This window comes from Carassius carassius, chromosome 4 (assembly GCF_963082965.1).
Source record: "Carassius carassius chromosome 4, fCarCar2.1, whole genome shotgun sequence".
Lineage (NCBI taxonomy): Eukaryota > Metazoa > Chordata > Actinopteri > Cypriniformes > Cyprinidae > Carassius > Carassius carassius.
In genome coordinates, this window is record NC_081758.1 from 33,910,765 (window position 1) to 33,928,692 (window position 17,928).

Sequence of the window (17,928 nt, forward strand, 5' to 3'; positions counted from 1 at the left end):
GGCTGAAGAGCAGATTTGATATCAATGACCATTATTCTCTTACTGTAAATATAATGTTAGAAAAATGTCAAAACCCAAGACCAGGGAAACCGATGAATTACGGTACTCTGCAGTGAAAATACAATCATTTTGAACTATGATGGGGTATGGAAACCTGTTAGCAAAAAATAAACAAAGGCTAGCCTGAGGTTGAAATGACAGTATGATGAGCAGTGCATTAAAACAAAATGAAACATAAGAAACACTATAAAATATCCAGGCAATTAATAGGTACAGAACATTTGTACACGAGTGGAATTGTACAGCTCAACTCACAAAGAACTGTAACAACACAGTCAATGTTATATTAAAATAATATTTTTTACGGTGTAAGAGATAAAACATAAAACAAACATTCACAAAAAATTAAATAAGCAAAAACACAGAGGTACACACACACACTCACTCACGCTTTCTCACACACACACTGAAAATGGAATGACCCTAGGTTGTGGTTCAGTTTTCCGTTGTTTCCCTTCTTATGTTCTTCATCTCATCTCCCACTTCCATCACCGCCTGGATCTGCTTCCGTTGCTTTCTCAGCCCACTCCGTTGGGATGTCCCTGGGATGGTCTGAAAAGCTAGGCTGCTTCTTCCAGGGCAGGGAGCAGGCCTTTCTCTGTCAGATGAGCCTTGAGCGAGTTAAAGATGTGGAGCTGTTGGTCTGGTCTCAAAGCAAGAAGCTGCTGGATGACTTTAGAGGGGTTTGGGCCTCTAAAAGAAAAGAAATGTCAAAACACATTTTTTTTAAGCTTAAGATATACTCACATGATTAATATTACACTGATCCAAAACTAGACCAAACAAATGAATATAAAACATTTAAACATACAAAAATAGATAAATAGATTTTAGAAAATATCACAATAAATAAGTATATAAATTAATAAATAGACAAAAGGACATGTCAGTGTATCTGAAATGCTGATATAATGAGCATAGGCCAGGTTGCCTGGGACAAAAATCAGTTATATAATGTTATCCAAGTTATTTAATTCCAGAATGTCTAAATTCGTTTCAGTCAGTGCATAATGAGTAATAATATCAATTACAAATTTAAAAAATCATATGCATTCAGTTTAGGGTGAGTAAGATTTTTTCTTACTTAAAAAGTGAATACTTTTAGAAGTGAATACTTTTAGCTCTACTTTCAGCAAGGATGCATTAAATCATTCAACAATGTTACCCGAGAACCAAATCAGCATTTTTATATAATGATTTCTGAAGGTTCATGTGACACTGGAGTAATGGCTGCTGAAAATTCAGCTTCGTCATCACAGGAGAAAATTACATTTTCTAATATATGCAAAGAGTAAACAGACTTTTACCCACCCTGAACTTTGGATTGGTTCTGTATGTAATTGGTCAAAAGTCAATTAAAATCCACATACAACTGTACCAGAAATTCAGTAATAACAATCTTACCTGATAAAGCTGGCGATGTAAACATTTACAAATGTGGCCATAAGGTACTGACAGTCAAAACGGTCCATGATTCCTCCATGTCCTGGAATGGTGTTCGCAAAGTCCTGCAGTGATGGACATCAGAGAGACCGTATGACCAGAGTGTAAAACACAGGACAGGAAACTCCTCAGGTACACTAAAGCCTTGTGCGACATCTAAATGTATCTTTTACTGTTATTGCATTGCTATTATTTTTTCAGATCTGTATGATCTGTGGGTGCTCAAATTGCACCCACCTTAATTTTAAAGGCCCTTTTGAAGCCGCTGGCAAAAAAGCCTCCAAAAGGTCCCATGATGGAGGCAAAGGCAGACAGGGCAATGCTATGGATCTGGAATGGGTACAACTTTACTGTGGTCTAAAAGGAAAATGGGAGAGAGAAGGAAATGTGTAAGACACTGTCTTTATTTGTATACAATTTCAAAAGATGTTACATTTAAGGGATTCTGCTTTCAAGTCAAGTAGAGCTGTGACAGATTCACATTGAGTGGAAAGTGAGCAGATGGCTGTGTCTGAGCAACTGGTAACCACAGGCAAAAAGGACAGAGAAAAAAAAAGAAACAAGACAAAGAGAGGAGAAGTGGACAGACCGAGTGAGAGACATGGGATGTAAGTGTCCGACAGACTGTGTACGTGTGAGTGTGTGTGTTTTACCCAGCCCGTGATGGACTGCAGAACTGGCGGCAGGCCATAGTCCTGAAGCTGGAAGAGATCAGACGGCTCACAGTCCACTGTGAAACGGTTGGAGTCATTGTTAAACTCCACAGGACACACAAAGTAACGGTAACCTGACATCACATAGGACAGCTGGAGAGGGGACGAAATGGGATTTGTTATTGTTCAAACACATCAAATACATTTAGAAAAGAACTAATCAGCCCCTTCCAAGGTGTCAATCAAAGCATTTCTTATTCTTACATCACCAAAGTTTCCAAATCTATATAAAAACAATCAGAGAAGACCAGACGAAGAACAGGAAGTGGGTTATTATTACTCACTAGGATTCCAAAAACAATTGTGGCGAAGAAGCCACCAATAAACCCCTCCCATGTCTTCTTAGGAGACAACTGCAGAGAAAAATCAGCAGTCAGAGAACTGTACTAAAAATACACATAACACAGAAAGTATTTAGATAGTTAAGTCACACTCAAAGTATGAATGTTACTGCATAAGACAAAAGCAACTGGTATTTATTCTAAATAAAAAAGAAGACACTATTCAATCAAAATATTTCACACAAAAAAAGTTCATTAGGTTTTTACAAATCTATTTCAAATAAATCCTGTTATTAATTCTCAAACATCAAAGAAGCTTGTAAAAAAGTGCAATGCACAATTGTATAATATATTTTTGAGCACCAAATCAGCCTGTTAGTATAAGATCATGTGACAATTAAGACTTGAGTAATGGCTGAAAATTAATTTTTGCCACTAGGAATAAATTACATTTTATAATATTTCAAAATAGGAAACAATATTTTACAATATTACTGTTTTTACTATATTTTTGATCAAATAAATGCATCCTTGGTGAGTTCTTTCAAAAAAACGTTAAAGCCTCTACTGAACGGGAGTTCAAATATTATACAGTCATTTTATTAAATTTTGATATAACAATATTAGATTTTTAAATACTATTTAACTTGGGTGTTAAAAACACAAACCTTGATGAGAGGGGTGCGACCGAAAAAGAAACCAAACATGTAAGCCATAATGTCATTACAGATAACACAGGAAATGGGCACAATAAACCTGCACACACAGAAACAGATTATCTTATATAAACAGATCACCCACACCAGAAAACCAACTGTACTGTATCTAATATTCTTGACTGACAATGGATTGTAAAATTGAAATGTCTAAATGTCATATGGGTTTTGATTTTACCAGATCATCCCCTCAAACAGGTTATGAATTATTAAGTGGGACTGAGTCACCACAATCAGCAGGGTCACATGAGTCCAGCCGAACTGGGGAAAGAAGAAAAGAATGGTATGAATAGCTCTATTCACTTCAAATCTGGGACTAAAGGCAGTGCTATGATAAGGAAAAGAAACATTGTAGGTCTGTGTGCAACATGATTAATGGCAGAAAAATAAACACAACTTTAGCAAACTCACTAACCATGTAGAATTGCAGGCGATAGTGTTTTTTCACCAGGCTCAGGACAAACATGCAGAACCCTGGAAAAGACACACGAACACATACACTCACATCTAGTAACACAAAGTTCCACCAATGCCAACCCTACATGTCTATGGGACTATTTTAGGCCAGTCACACGGTGTCACTAATTATATCCTGTTTGACAAGAACCAGCCAGTGGCCAAAAAAACCCGTCCAAGCAAATTTAGTACAAACCAAGCACACTGAAAAGATTATCTGAAACTACATAATCTGCAGGATATGGAAGCTTTATACCTTTTTTAACAGTTTGCCTAACAAAGTGACAACACATGATGTACTGATGATATTGTTTATAACTGATGATCTTGTTTCACTTTACACCAATAAATGTTATCGTTGCACTTTATAAAAATAGAACACTGATCTACATTTTAAAAAGACCTGTTTACATTCCAGCTCAGTCATAATACGTATATAATCGTAATGTATACAGCTAGCCATGCTACGCAGATAATGAATGAAATTCCAGGTTAGAATAATTTTTATTACAAATACAGGTAATCAATAAAGTACTCATATAGCAGGGAACTCTGTCGTTATTTCTTACTCTTGAACCACATATGATTCACACTATTTCGTTACATATTGTAGCTTGGTGTGTGACAGTTTGTCTTTTTTTGTACTTCTTGCTTCGATAAGCATCGTTTAATTTTTATTTTTTTTAATAATAAGAAAAAAAAATTATAACTTGTTGCTTCTCGTTTAGCTTATGATGAAATCTGCTGTGTTGCATCTTTTTGAAAGAGAAAACGAGCGAGGGGTGCACAGACAGGCAGAGCCTAACCACATCCTGGATGACATTAACTCGCTTATGAAAAACCAACACCCCAAAAAACCTCAAATCATTATGCCTGCATTTCAACTTAACATAAAACACAAAACACTTCTTGAATACTGCATTTGACTTTCCCTTTAACAACCTGTGTGGAAAAGTGATTGAGCTGTTGGACTGAGCAGTAACTGTGAGAACTATTAATTATAAAAGTTCCCAAAGGCCTTGGGACATCAATAATCAAATGAAGTATCACACTTGTTGGAAAGAGAAGGTTCTAACCTGTGAGGTACAAGGCAAAGGAAATGAAGCGGTGGTATTTGCTGAGGATGCGTAGAGGCTCCTCCCTCTGCACCAGTGTGAAGAAATAATCAGTCACTGTTTCACCATAGAAGAAGTAGTTTACACACAACAGGAAGTACCTGACAAAAAAAAAAAAAAAAAAAAACACTTTACTATTAGCAGTCAGACATTACTTTGACAAAGGCCTTTCATATACACGCATTAATCAAAATGTTTCTTATGGTTGTCAAAGTAATTATGAAAAAATTTTTTGTTTGTTTGTTTTTGCATGGCAACATTATTTAATACAAATTAGACATGCATCCCTCCTTCAATTCTCAGGAATCCAATGTAATAAAGGTAAATATATATTATTTAAATAAACTGATAGATAAATAAATAAATAAATAGATTTTCCCAAAGTGAATCCATTGTATTTTGGTGCATTTTAAAAATTATTATTTTAAAATGCTTTTGTGTCTTTTAGTAATGGGAATTGGAGATAAATTGCTTAAATTATGATGAAAATGTTATGATTTTTTTTTTATTGTCTGAAATATAAGCTGATGTTGTTTATAAAATTTATTTAAAGTCTTTTCTTATTTTGGAGGTGAAATATGACATTTTTTTCAATAGATACACAGAAAAACCTTAAATGTATTCAGAAGAGGATCTGTTACTCAGATTAATTACTACAAATTAACACTAACATTTGGCATCATGAGACCTGATTTTTGCCAGATTTTCCAAATATTTCAAATTAATAGGGATGTCAATGATTAATTGACGATCGATTATTTGTCATTAAGAGATGTAATCGATTAAAGCTATTGATGGTGAACTTTAAAAGTTCATTAAAATAGAAACTACACAAAGTCCATAAACATGGAAAGCAATAGAAATTTAGTAACCAAGTCATAAGTCGTAGGAATTAATTCTTGATTCTTAACGAAAGCTTTCATTTCCCCCCACGTCATGTCGATCTCTGTAAAAATAAACTTGACGTGCCTCGTTTAACAAGCACAAACTGTGTTGAAATTAAATGAGACGAGAGATAAAGCCTTAAACCCATGAGATTTCCATAACATAATTAGGTTAGTTTAGGCGGTCTTTGTCATTTTGGCAAGTAAAACCGATATTGTCTAATTTGTTTTTTAACAACACTAACAAGGATTAAAAGTAAATAACAAGAAAATAAACCTGCGAAATAAGAGGGTTAGATGGTGAGGATTTGGAAAAGAAATAATAAATAAATAACCAGAAAAACATAACACAAAGTTGTATTAATTTAAATGTATGGGCTCACAGGCTACTCAAATGATTGCAACGGTGGTTTTGTCTCGACCAGTGTAAACAGCCTCAAGCTGTTGAGGCGTGATATAGACAATGTGTTAAGGTTAACAATTAAATTATTAATTGATTTTTATATTTAAATGAAGATCGTTCATGGGAATGATCGAAAATTGACATCCCTAAAATCAGCACTGAATTATAAAACTTCAAAAGGCATTCAGTTGGATTTTGATGTTAATAAAACTTGGTGAATCTTTCCTTCAACATTTAAAACAAACTACACTACAGTTTGACTGTGGTCTAAACCAGAGTGATTTTCCATACCTCTATACAGCTGGTGATAGCATGTATGGCTGGATGAATAAACAAGTGCAGTATTTACACATTTTTACACCGAAAATGAAAGAACTTGTAAGACATCAGGACAGCCATATTATGATAAGATGAAAGTAATGATAATGATGATGCCATCTAATTATAGGCAGTACACAGTGGGAGAGAGAAAGACAGAGAGATCTGGGGTGACAGATAATGAGAAAAGGGAGAGAGGGAGAGACAATGAAGCGTGAAAATGAAGGTGGCAGCTGCGTGTCACAAGTCTCACCAGCTTAGTGTTCTGAACCATGGCAGGTGGTAAGAGTGATACACGCTGTAACCAATTGTGATGATCTCATGGAAGCACTTGATCTGAACGCACAGCACCTGTGGAAGACACACAGACAACAATAAAAAATAAAAAATAACAGGCAACCTACCAGTTCTACTCTGATGTGCTATTTCTAGTTGCTTTCGAAAGCAAAAGTTCATCCTTTGCATTTGCTGCTCTAACTGGCAGTCAATAAAGCTCATTACATCTTTTGTTATTGTCCTACATGGCATGATATATCAGGACCATATTGGTTATCGGACAGTATTAAAAATTATTTACCATTATGGAAATGTATTGTTTGTTAAATCTGAATAATACATTTTGTAAACTCTTCCATCTGTTTTGGGATTTTAGATTATGCAACGCCACCTGCTGCTAATATAATGGTGAAATTTAAAGGGGTCATATCATGTTCCTAAAAGGAACATTATTTGGTGTAATGAAACATTATTTTCCACATAATGTACATTATTGTTTCTACTCTATGCCCCACCTTCTGCAACGCATCGATTTTTACAAAGCTCACTGTTCTGAAAAGCGAGTTGTGCTCTGATTGGCCTGCTATCCAGTGCATTGCGATTGGCCAATTCACGAGTTCACGCTTACATATAATTAGCTGAGGTATGGTATGCATATTTGGTGTGCTGTCTGGGGAAGGGCTCTGAGCTCGGGAATGGCCCCAAACCTAGAGTACCTCCCCTTCCCTTTCTATTTATAAAGTGAACTCGAAGTGAGGAAATGGGGTGGAGGAGGGATGCTGATAAACCGTCAATGGATAGAGGTAAGTCAGCGATATTTATACTATGGTACGGATTACTTGATTGTGGTCCACCTGTGTTGATTAGGCTAAGTATCTGACGCGCTCCTCCCGAATCTTGTTACTAAAACATCATATGTTTCAAGCGTCTGACGGAAATGTTACGCCCCTCAACATAAACTGTTGTCGTTGTCCCAGTCAGAACACCGCCATGACAGGACAAAAATAATAAAACCCATTACAATCGAGGCAGTTGTTGCATCTAATGGGAAGATAATTACTGATTATAATCTTTGCGTGAACATTTGGGCGGTGTTATGCAAATCTTCCCACATAGTGACGTAGAGATATTGGGGCGTGTTAGAAACGAGACGTTTTAGGAGGACCTGGATGTGTCTTCATTTTGATAAAGAATATCTCTTTGGATTTGACACTTTAGTCTTTGCAACTTTACAGATCTTCTTCATGCACCAAGAGCTCGTAAACACAGCAGCATTATTTTACTATTATTTATATATTATTATTGTATTTATTAGTAGTTTAATTTTAGTTAAAGTTTTTGTAATTTTGTGATGTTTCCATATAGCTTTAAAACATTTTTATTTCAGTTTTAGTATGAGTAAATTTAGGACTTATTTCAGTAAGTTGCCATGGCAACATTTCTAATTTACACTAAAATTTTTCATCTAAAATTTCTATTTAATTTTATTTTTTAGCATTTTTAGTTGAATTACCAAACTTCTGGTGATCTGGGAGGTGATCTGACTGTCTTTAGAAAATTTTAGATGATATTTTCTTTTCATCTCGTCTCTGTATAAAACATATTAAAGTATAATTGCAGCTCTGCTTTGTTTACAGCTTTAACCAAGAAAACACTGTATCGCTGCTGTTCTATAAGCGACCATCTGCTGTCAGAGAGTGAATTTGCATTTTCATTTAGTCCATCTGCAGTTTTTGTTTCGTGCAGATGTTTTATATAGTATAGTTTCACACAACTAAAGACAAACCTTTCTGTTTTTGTTTAAAATTGCAAATCATACAATCTTAGCTTCTTTTTTTTTAAATCATGCTGCATGTATACAGCATCTTTGTTTTAATTGTGATTCAAATGCAGTGGTTGCCTCTAAAGGCAAAGCCTTTATTTATATGAAGAGATTTTTTGTCTTATTTGTTTGATCAGATTTGGGGTTTGTTTTAAAATTTCAAGTTAGTCTTGTTATTTGACATATTTCTGTTTCACATAGAAATGTGCAGCATTTTGTCAAAGCAAAAATAAAAGGACAACTTTCCATTTATAATTTGTCTTAAATAAAATCATATAGTGAATCAAATCGTGAGTTAAGTGAATCGTTACATCCCCATTGAGGTCCCAACTATTCAGCTTTATTGTCAATTACTCACCTCGAAATTAATAATTGTGCATATTTTATACTATTGATTAAAACAATGTGAAGCCTGAATTCACTTAGGCATAACAACACAACACTGAAAAAAAAAATATTAATTTGAGTGCATTTTATCCATATATTTATACATAATAGTATAGATTAATACTGTTAGCAGTTGTTAACATGAACATTATAACAGGCTATTATATCGAAAATAACCAGATTATGGAACAAAGTGGACAGTGTTTATTCAGAGTCTAAATTGAGGTCTCACAAATATATCTGCAGGCCTGCTCAAAGACACCTCAATTCAGCAGCTCAGCTGAGTAATAATGTTTTAATAATATTAAAAGAATAAAAAAACATCAGTACTCATCTGTCATGTTTTAAAACAGCAAAGAAAAAATATCTCAACATTAATTGGTTTATGATTCTTTGATGGAAAATATTTATCTGTAGTTGTAACTAGATGTTTCCATAACTTGGAATCTGGCACTCTCCTTTATTTCCCATCAATGTCATTAAATCTGTAAGGCCATGACACACCAAACATTCACAGTGTTGATTTTAGAAATTACCATCACACCTCAAGACAACTCTTAAGATGCTCCCTATATTCTATTACAAATGTCTCTCTGATTGCATATTCACCATGCACTTCATTTACTCTTGTCTGTGTCTGTGTCATGCTCATCACACTGAAGAAAGTGCAAATGCCACCAAAACAAACAAGAGATTGGACTAATTTAACATCCACACAAGCAGGTGGCTGATACTGTAGACATAAATAAGTAAAAATAGTCAAATAAGTTAAAAAGAAAATAAAAACCAAATGTTGGACGTTCCATTTGGAAGCTTCAAAACCAGATGTTTTGTCGAAAAAATATGGAATCGGAGTAGGGATGTGCACGGATAGTCGAACATTCGAATATTCGTTCTGCTCTAATTATTCGATAAATAAAAATGATATTCGAATTTCGCAAAAAAAAAAAAAAAAATAGTTCACAATATAACCTATTTTGGTCACTTTCTGTGATTCTCCACGGCATATTTGAAGGTGTATGCAAGCAAAAAATAATTAATGAATGATTAAGGGGCCATTCACATATCGCGCCTAATAAGGCGTGGAAAAGGCTATGCGCTCCGCTTTCTCCTTCTTTCCAAAGCGCTCGGGCAGAAGTGCTCCTGAGGCGACGCGTTCTCGCCATGAAGACGCGGAAATTTCAGCAAAGGATAAATGGATTTGCAGCACAAAAAAAAATCGCTTTCAGTAGCTCTGCTACTAAATTTATTTCAAAATGGCAATCCATATACAGCTATGATCAGCTGTTCCTTCATCTTGGCTGAGCTTTCAACGTTGTTACAGGAAAGGATGAAGCTGAATGTTTAGTTCTTGTCACATGACCCGCGGTTTGCTTGCGGCATTCTGAAAAGTTGAGATGTTTTTAACTCGATGCTGTGCGGACGCGCCTGGAAATAACGGGACCGCGACGCACCGCGTGCGCATCGCGACCGCGTCGCTTCCATTATGAGCGCGCATACCGCGTGCCTACATTGGAAATAACGAACTTGAGCATGCAAAAGACGCGATATGTGAACGCCCCCCTAAGAGCTGCGGCCTTCTACAGTACTTCAAATATGCCGTGGAGAATCACAGAAAGTGATCCAAGAACATTGTTGCAGCATCTCTCAAGCAACGAATAAACACAGCTAACTTGGAGAATGCAGTGAAAACTCCTCTTCTCGCATCCGCCCTAGACCCTCGGCACAAACATCTCAGGTTTCTTGATGAAAACATGAGAGAAGTAAGAAAAAAAAAAAAACTTTTTTGAACATTATCAGAACATTGTCCTTGATGCGAGTGGTGCGGATGCAGCCGCCGCCACCAACGATGAGGAGGATGCAATGCCCACTCGTCGGAAAAGGTTGAGCCAGTTCTTCAGCGATGATTACAGAGAGTCCAGCCGAGACGAGTTGGAACAGTTCTTGCTGGAGCCATGTATTCCACCAGATGAGGATCCCATTCAGTGGTGAAACGAAAACACGAAGCGCTTCACAAAACGTATTCGCTTAGCACACCGTTATTTGTGAGTCCCGCCAACGTCTGTGCCGTCAGAGCGCGTTTTCTCCGCGGCTGGCCTTATTGTTAACAGACTAAGGAGCCGACTTTCCTCCGATCATGTTTACATGCCCGTATTTCTTAACAAGAACATTTGAAACAATAGAAAAAAAGAAAAAAAGATTTGCTGACAGTTTAAAAGTTAAGTGTAAGCTACATTCTGTACAATAGCCTAATTGCTGCAGGCTGCTTTACGTTTTTTCTTTGTTCACTTTTTTTTTTTTGCTTTTAATCTGTACTTGTGTTTGTTTGCACGCATTGTTAAAGGTTTTCAGCTACAAAACACGATGTGTAATGTTCAAGCTTATTGTAAGCTTGTTCAAAATGACGAAAACAAATGTTGCTGAAAAATAACGTCTGACTCATTAAACTTAATTTAATAAACGAATATTCGAATATTCGTTTTTTGTGAGCTCAAATATTCGAATGTGATATTTGTGGAAAACGCCCATCCCTAAATCGGAGCAGCCTGTTTTTTAAGTCTTAAGTAAAAATGTCCCTCGGTGTTTACAACAACAGGATAAGAACATACTCACAATCATCATCAGCACCATCGGACCAAGATAAATAATGATAAAGAAAAAAGAGATCATAGCCAGAGTGAGGATGCCCCTCACCCACCAGTTCTTCCATCTGCAGAAGAGACAAACACATTAACGCAAAGCATATTGGGTGGAAATATAATCTTTCTAATGCAAGGACTAAAAGCTCCGGTGGCCTTTTTATTGAAAGAATCATGTGTTGTTTACAACAAAATGCCAATAATCTGCTCTGGAGTGGGATGCTTTAAACACACTTTTTATATCACGTCACATGCAAGTGTGTTCTACTTTACTATGAGTCATTTTAATTGTTGATTTAGAGGTGTTTACCGTGAGGAAAGGCCCGAGAGGGCTTTGTTGAGAACCTCTGGTGTATCATCGGCAGAAACGGGAACCTCAGGAACCCCAGAGTCTGACTTAGTCTCATTATCCGAGGCTCCATCTTTCTCCTTGCCTTCCGTCTCAGAGCCCTGAAGACAAATACAGAAATATAAATTAATCTATCAAAACTCATATTTGCTTGTTTGCAAATATTTCTGGATAGTGGATACTATATAAACTACTGTTTCACAGTTTCGGATCAGTAAGTTTTTCAAACAAGATATAATACATTTATTTTCAGTAGGGATGCAATACAATTATCAAAAGTGACAGAAAATAAATAAATTGTTGATAAAGAAAATGCTTTACTTTTCATCAAAATATCCAGAAAAAAAATTACAGATAATATTATGCAGCACAACTGTCTTCACCACTGAGCATATCAGAATGATTTCTGAAGGATCATGTGACACTGAAGACTGGAGTAATGGCTGCTAAAAATTCAGCTTTGCATCACAGAAATAAATTACATTTTAAACCTCTAAACTAGAAAGTGCTTATTTTAAATTGCTTTAATATTTCACAATATTACTGCTTTTCCTGTAATTCTGAGCAGATAAATGCAGCCTTGGACCATCTGTATCTAACAGGCCTGCATGTCTAAGTAGCCTGTTGCACAATTACATACAACCTGTCTTCATCCCTACAGCAACACACTGTCATCCTCAGATGGGTCTGCACCAGCTGGTCCAGTTGTTAAGACTGTTCCAGAAACCTCTTTCTACCCATTTGACATAAATAATTTGGATCTGATTACGAAGAGCACCCTCAAGCTAACGTATATTTAAGGCTGACACTCATCTGAAAGCAAGAACTACAGAATGATCCAGGGTTTCCATGGAGATGGACTACATCCTGTTATTTAAGATGCCAGAGTTAAAAATACCCTCCCTCATCCAGCCCACCTCCTCCCCAGTCTCTCAAATGCTCCGCCGACTGCAAATAGCTTATCAGGAATCCCACTCTTCCTAAGAGAGACATTTTCAGTCTTTCTGCCAGATCTGACCCATACCCATCTCAGAGTATGAGCAACACTTCGACGAAACTGGCGGACAGCAGAGTTAGCCATCTGGAAATGTGGAATTCCCAGACAAACACAACATCAGTGACAGTCTACAAAAGAGATGACTGATGTATGCGTGTGTTAAATTTGTCACATTCATAAAAAATGTAATGTCTGATAAGTTGATGTTCAGGCAGAGCAATTCGTATATGATCGTCACATTTTCCCCTATTGGCAGAAGCAGTGAACTTTTAAGAATAACGAATGCATGAATATATCTGCATAAAACAAATGACTGTCAATACACCTGAAAGAAAAACATAGCAGGTTTTCTAAGGCTAATCAACATTTAGCAATTATAAAACAACTATTTTTCATAACCACCCATTTTACAAAAAGTGTGTTTAAAGAATAACATTTTAGTTGGGGCTGCATGAATGACAGAAATTAAATCATAATCGCGATTAGGCAAAAGTTGCGATTGTCATGCGCATCTTGCCAGGGAAGCACGGATCTGTGATCAGCTGTAAATCTCCAACCGAAGGCCAGAGGGTGCTCTCGCGCAGAAACTCCAAATACACCCCACAGAAGAAATCCAAGAAATCCCTATAGCGGTTGCTGAATAAACAGAAGATTTTAACTACTTTAAGTTTGTCTTGTTATAATGTTTATTATGCTATCACTGCTTAAAATATTATGAAATATGTTGCGTGCCTTATTCTGTGTAAGAAGCCACATTATCTCACAGACGGATTTCTTTCAATCACTCAACTGACTTTATGAAGTGAGTTTGGAGTAAATGTTATTAAATGTGGTATTTTCACGTGCTTTCAGATGAAGCAGCATTTAGACTACCACACAGCGCGTTAGTTCACTGACAAGCTACGCAAACAGCTTTCATAATTGCAGAACGATTTCTTTGATTTCATAATTGCGCAATTAAATCAGTCTGCGATTATGAACGCAGTTTTGCGTACCTTGTCAGTGAACTACGGCTCTGTGTAGTAAATGCTGCTCTATCTGAAAGCACGTGATGGAGATTTACTACTGATTATGGAACCAGCTTTACTGACAAGATACGTGTGACAATAGCATTTGATTAATTGATTAAAGTGCTTCACTAATTACAAATATTTCAACACTATTGAAGATCAGAAATCCAAATTATTTCCAAATTACATATGAAAATTCATAACTCCACACAGCTCCCACACTACTCTTTATTGAAAATGAATGACTTCTGGTCTGTTGTTCGTCAGTGATTGAGAAAAGGCAGATAATTTTCTGCTAATTTCAGCTACATTCTTGTTTTGCAGGTGCATGAAATCAAGCATACAGCCACACAAGCTCCCGAGACAAACATTTACAGTAGAATTTGGTGTACTAAAGAGCTCAGTGACTTTCAACGTGGCTATATCATTGTAAAATGATTTGGTCTGCTGTGGAAGAATTTACCTAACCTTATCCGGTACAGGAATTTACCTAACCTTAACCCTAACCCTACGTGGACAGATGGGTCCCTGACAACATTCAAAACACAACTTAAAACTCATCTCTTCCATGGTATCGTGCTGACATAGAAAAAGAAGTTTGCTTCCATATCCCTCCTTCTTGTAGTTTGTAAGACAATGTTTGAAACTTTGTTTTACTAGCACTTCACATGTTATTGCCTCCTTATGATAAATTGCTTGTTCTATTACTCATTTGGAAGCCACTTTGGATAAAAGCTTGTAAATGTAGATAAATGTCAAATAATCTGACTAGTCTGCATAAATAAATACCAGACCTGAATTTGATACAGACTGAAACGGCAAGAGGGAAGCTGTTACAGCCGCAAATTAACTATCAATGCCCATGTTAAACAAGCACATATGGGTGAGTTGTCTACATACAATTGGCCATGTAGTGTACTTCATTCTAAACTCAACATGGACAAAGTGTCTTTCTCTGTTTCATTACAATGTAATAAACTAGTTTAATGTAATAAACTCAGCAGGCTCTCTCTTGCCTCTTGAATGAATTCTTAAAATTCTCTCTAAAAAAACTCTCACAGCAACTCAAATACAAATCTGTTTGAAAGCTTGAGAAAAGGGTTAAAAATCCACTGTTTGGTTACCAACCCTCTTCAAAATATCTCCTTCCACAGGAGAAAGAGAGTCATACAAGTTTGGAGCAAAATGAGGATGAGTAAATGATGACACTACTTTGTTAATGGTAAAACAATGATGAAAAAACAAATCTGATAATGCAATGTCTTTTTTGATTCAATCGATTAGGAACGGACAAAAATAACAAAACCTATACCGAAAATTCAATTTTGCTCTAAAATGTCAGATTATGAAAGCAAAGTGAGTTGGAAACGTCCATACTGACTTTTAAAAACAAATAGACAAATACTTATTGTAAAAAAAAAAAATGGTTAGAGTCAGACCATGACCACATTTAGTCCATTTGCCTGAGAGTTGATATGCGAATGAAGGCAGCACAATGTTTCATTTGCATGATCAAGTATTAGGTCTCGGTGTTTCATATGAAAAATGAATCTATTTAGTATAATATAGACCCTGTCATGGCACTAGCAAGCACAGCTACAATTACACACACTTGGCTTATTCATTCATCACTCCAAGATGTTGGCAGCACTAAAGATGGAAGAGGCTGTTGTGCTTAATTCTTCATTTAAAATACATTTATGACAATAATACAACATAAAAAAAAAACGAATTACAAAAAAAATTCTCAAGAACTATTGACCGAGTATATAAAGGCTGCACACTAGACAGTTTAGTTTACCCAACAATTCCTTAGACTGTGGTCCTTTCAATAACATTATCACATACTACTGACAAAATCTGCCATTTGATGCTCAAAAAAGGAGGACAAATACAGAAGAGAACAAATTCCTAAATTATTCACAAATAATTTCTATTAACTTATACTGTGATCTCTCGATCAGGTTTGAGACCATGCCTACAGGTCAAGACACTTTACACAATGTTGACTCACCCATCCGCCCATGTCTCTCTCAGTCTCCATGTTTTTTACCTTTATTTCTACACAGCATGGAGATCAGTCCATGCACTCCAAACACTGTCTAACTCTGCAGAAAGCACAGCTCATCCAGAAGACTTGTACATCACTGTCCTGAACTGAACAGAGCAGGGATTGTTCATGCAGCTTAACTTCATTTCAGCAACATGGCAACTGCAAGAAATACACTGGGACCTTATAGGGTTTTTTTTTTTTGGACAGTCAGAAAACCTTCAGTACATGAGAAGTTCAGGAAGAACATCAGACCCCTGATGATGCTCTGACTCTCATCACGAGCTCTAATCTACTGTATTACACACTCATGAACGATACAGTTATATCTTTTATCAACCCAAAGCATTAAAACTGCTTTCGTTCTGTGACAAGACACTTGCACGCGGGAAACACAACGGCCTATAGTCGATTTTTTTCTCTCTCTCTCTACATATATGACAGCATGTAGCTCAAATGATAGCCATAACAACATGCATCTCTCCACATCTCTTTCTTTATTCGGTACCTTATCCTCCGAGTTTTGACGCTGCAGCTCTTTTTCCGTCCCTGCTCGGTGTCGTAATTCTGTCATGATTGGCTTGGTTTGTTGAAAATAAAGGCCCGATGAAGCAGCAATCTTCTGGGGTTACTGTTCGTTTATAATGATTGTTGTTATTAGGACGGGAAAGGGAGCGACTGCGCATGCGTGCGCCAAGAGAGAGCCATCTAGTGGCCAGTGCTGAGAAGACGTCAGATGGATGGATGGATGGATGGACAGGTATGGATACTACTGAACTTCTATATATTAAAAGGACTTTGTCAACAGTAATTAAATCGTTTAGATTTTTAAAGCACAATTATTGTTTTATTTAGAAATTAAAAGTTATTTATCTGTTGTAATATATATTATAATTTATTAATTTTTCCATGATTATAAATTTCACACATCTTCATTATTCATTATAATCTATACAGGCTAACTGAGCAGAATTCGTAGTCTACAGCTGTTATGACAATTACAAACAATAACATTATAACTTTACATATAATTCATGCATTAGCTGACCTTTCAGTCTCTTCGACTGAAATTCTGTCTGATTTGATTTGTCTGTCATTAATTTATTCAGCTAAGATGTAAAATACATATATTAACATATACTCTGATTTAGAATCTGAATTAGAATTTTACATGAATGGTACCATTTTTCAAAAATAAAATTTATTAAAAATAATGTATTGTATTTATAGTAGGCCTAACTTGTAGAACTTACATGGCAGTTTAGTAGTGGGACACAATGCCTCCTCTTCATTATTTTCAGTAATTGCTTCCATTTACTTCCCTAAATAATATATTGCAAATAATAAATAATATACACTAAATATGCTAAAGGCACAGCTTTACAATTTAGTTTGTCATTTATCATTAAATGCATATTGTTCTCTTAAAGGAAGCACCTTTCGGTAATGCATGGCCTTTCCGTTGGCTTGTCACGTGATCTCAAACTATTGGACCTGTCTTATCTGCTGTAAAATCGATTTCTCTAGGCCTTTGATAGTTTTAAACATTCAAACTATTTCTTTCTGTATATGTGTTTTTAAGCAGAGAAGCTACTTAGTGTACTTTTAAAATTTGATGAACGTTTTGACGCATATCACAAGAAGTAGTAAGAAGTAGTTCAAAACACCTGGCTCTGTTGTTTTCATCAGCTATACTGTACATATCAGATGAAACACTGCCATCTATCGGACATGCGTGCTGACGACATCTACAGGATCCTTACCTGTTCATATCGCGAGAGATTCAAATGGCAAAACTCCAGGCTTCGCTGCCTTTGAAGATGTATTCATGTAAGTTGTATACCAAGAGCAACTTCTGTTTCTAACATATGAAAGTTGTCTGTAAATGTTTTTCATTTATGGTTTATCTTATATTGATCACAGAGCGTGGTGACAGTAAATGTAGGCTGGGGAGTTTGACTCTTAAAAGGTGTATCAGTCCTTTTGTAGCCATTAAAATGTTTAACCCT

At 36.1% G+C, this 17,928-nt stretch overlaps 1 protein-coding gene across 1 annotated transcript; it reads right to left on the reverse strand.

Moving 5' to 3' along the window:
• Positions 1 to 127: 127 nt before the first annotated feature.
• On the reverse strand, positions 128 to 16,594 carry LOC132139881 (phosphatidate cytidylyltransferase 2-like). The gene is made up of 13 exons (XM_059548554.1): positions 16,428 to 16,594; positions 11,824 to 11,963; positions 11,488 to 11,584; positions 6,643 to 6,740; positions 4,746 to 4,885; positions 3,629 to 3,687; positions 3,392 to 3,474; positions 3,166 to 3,253; positions 2,501 to 2,569; positions 2,157 to 2,309; positions 1,741 to 1,860; positions 1,465 to 1,568; positions 128 to 753 (listed from the first exon to the last, which is right to left on the reverse strand). The coding sequence occupies exons 1-13, from the start codon at positions 16,491 to 16,493 to the stop codon at positions 621 to 623; spliced, it is 1,350 nt and encodes a 449-aa protein (XP_059404537.1). The 5' UTR covers positions 16,494 to 16,594; the 3' UTR covers positions 128 to 620.
• Between the last annotated feature and the right edge of the window lie 1,334 nt (positions 16,595 to 17,928).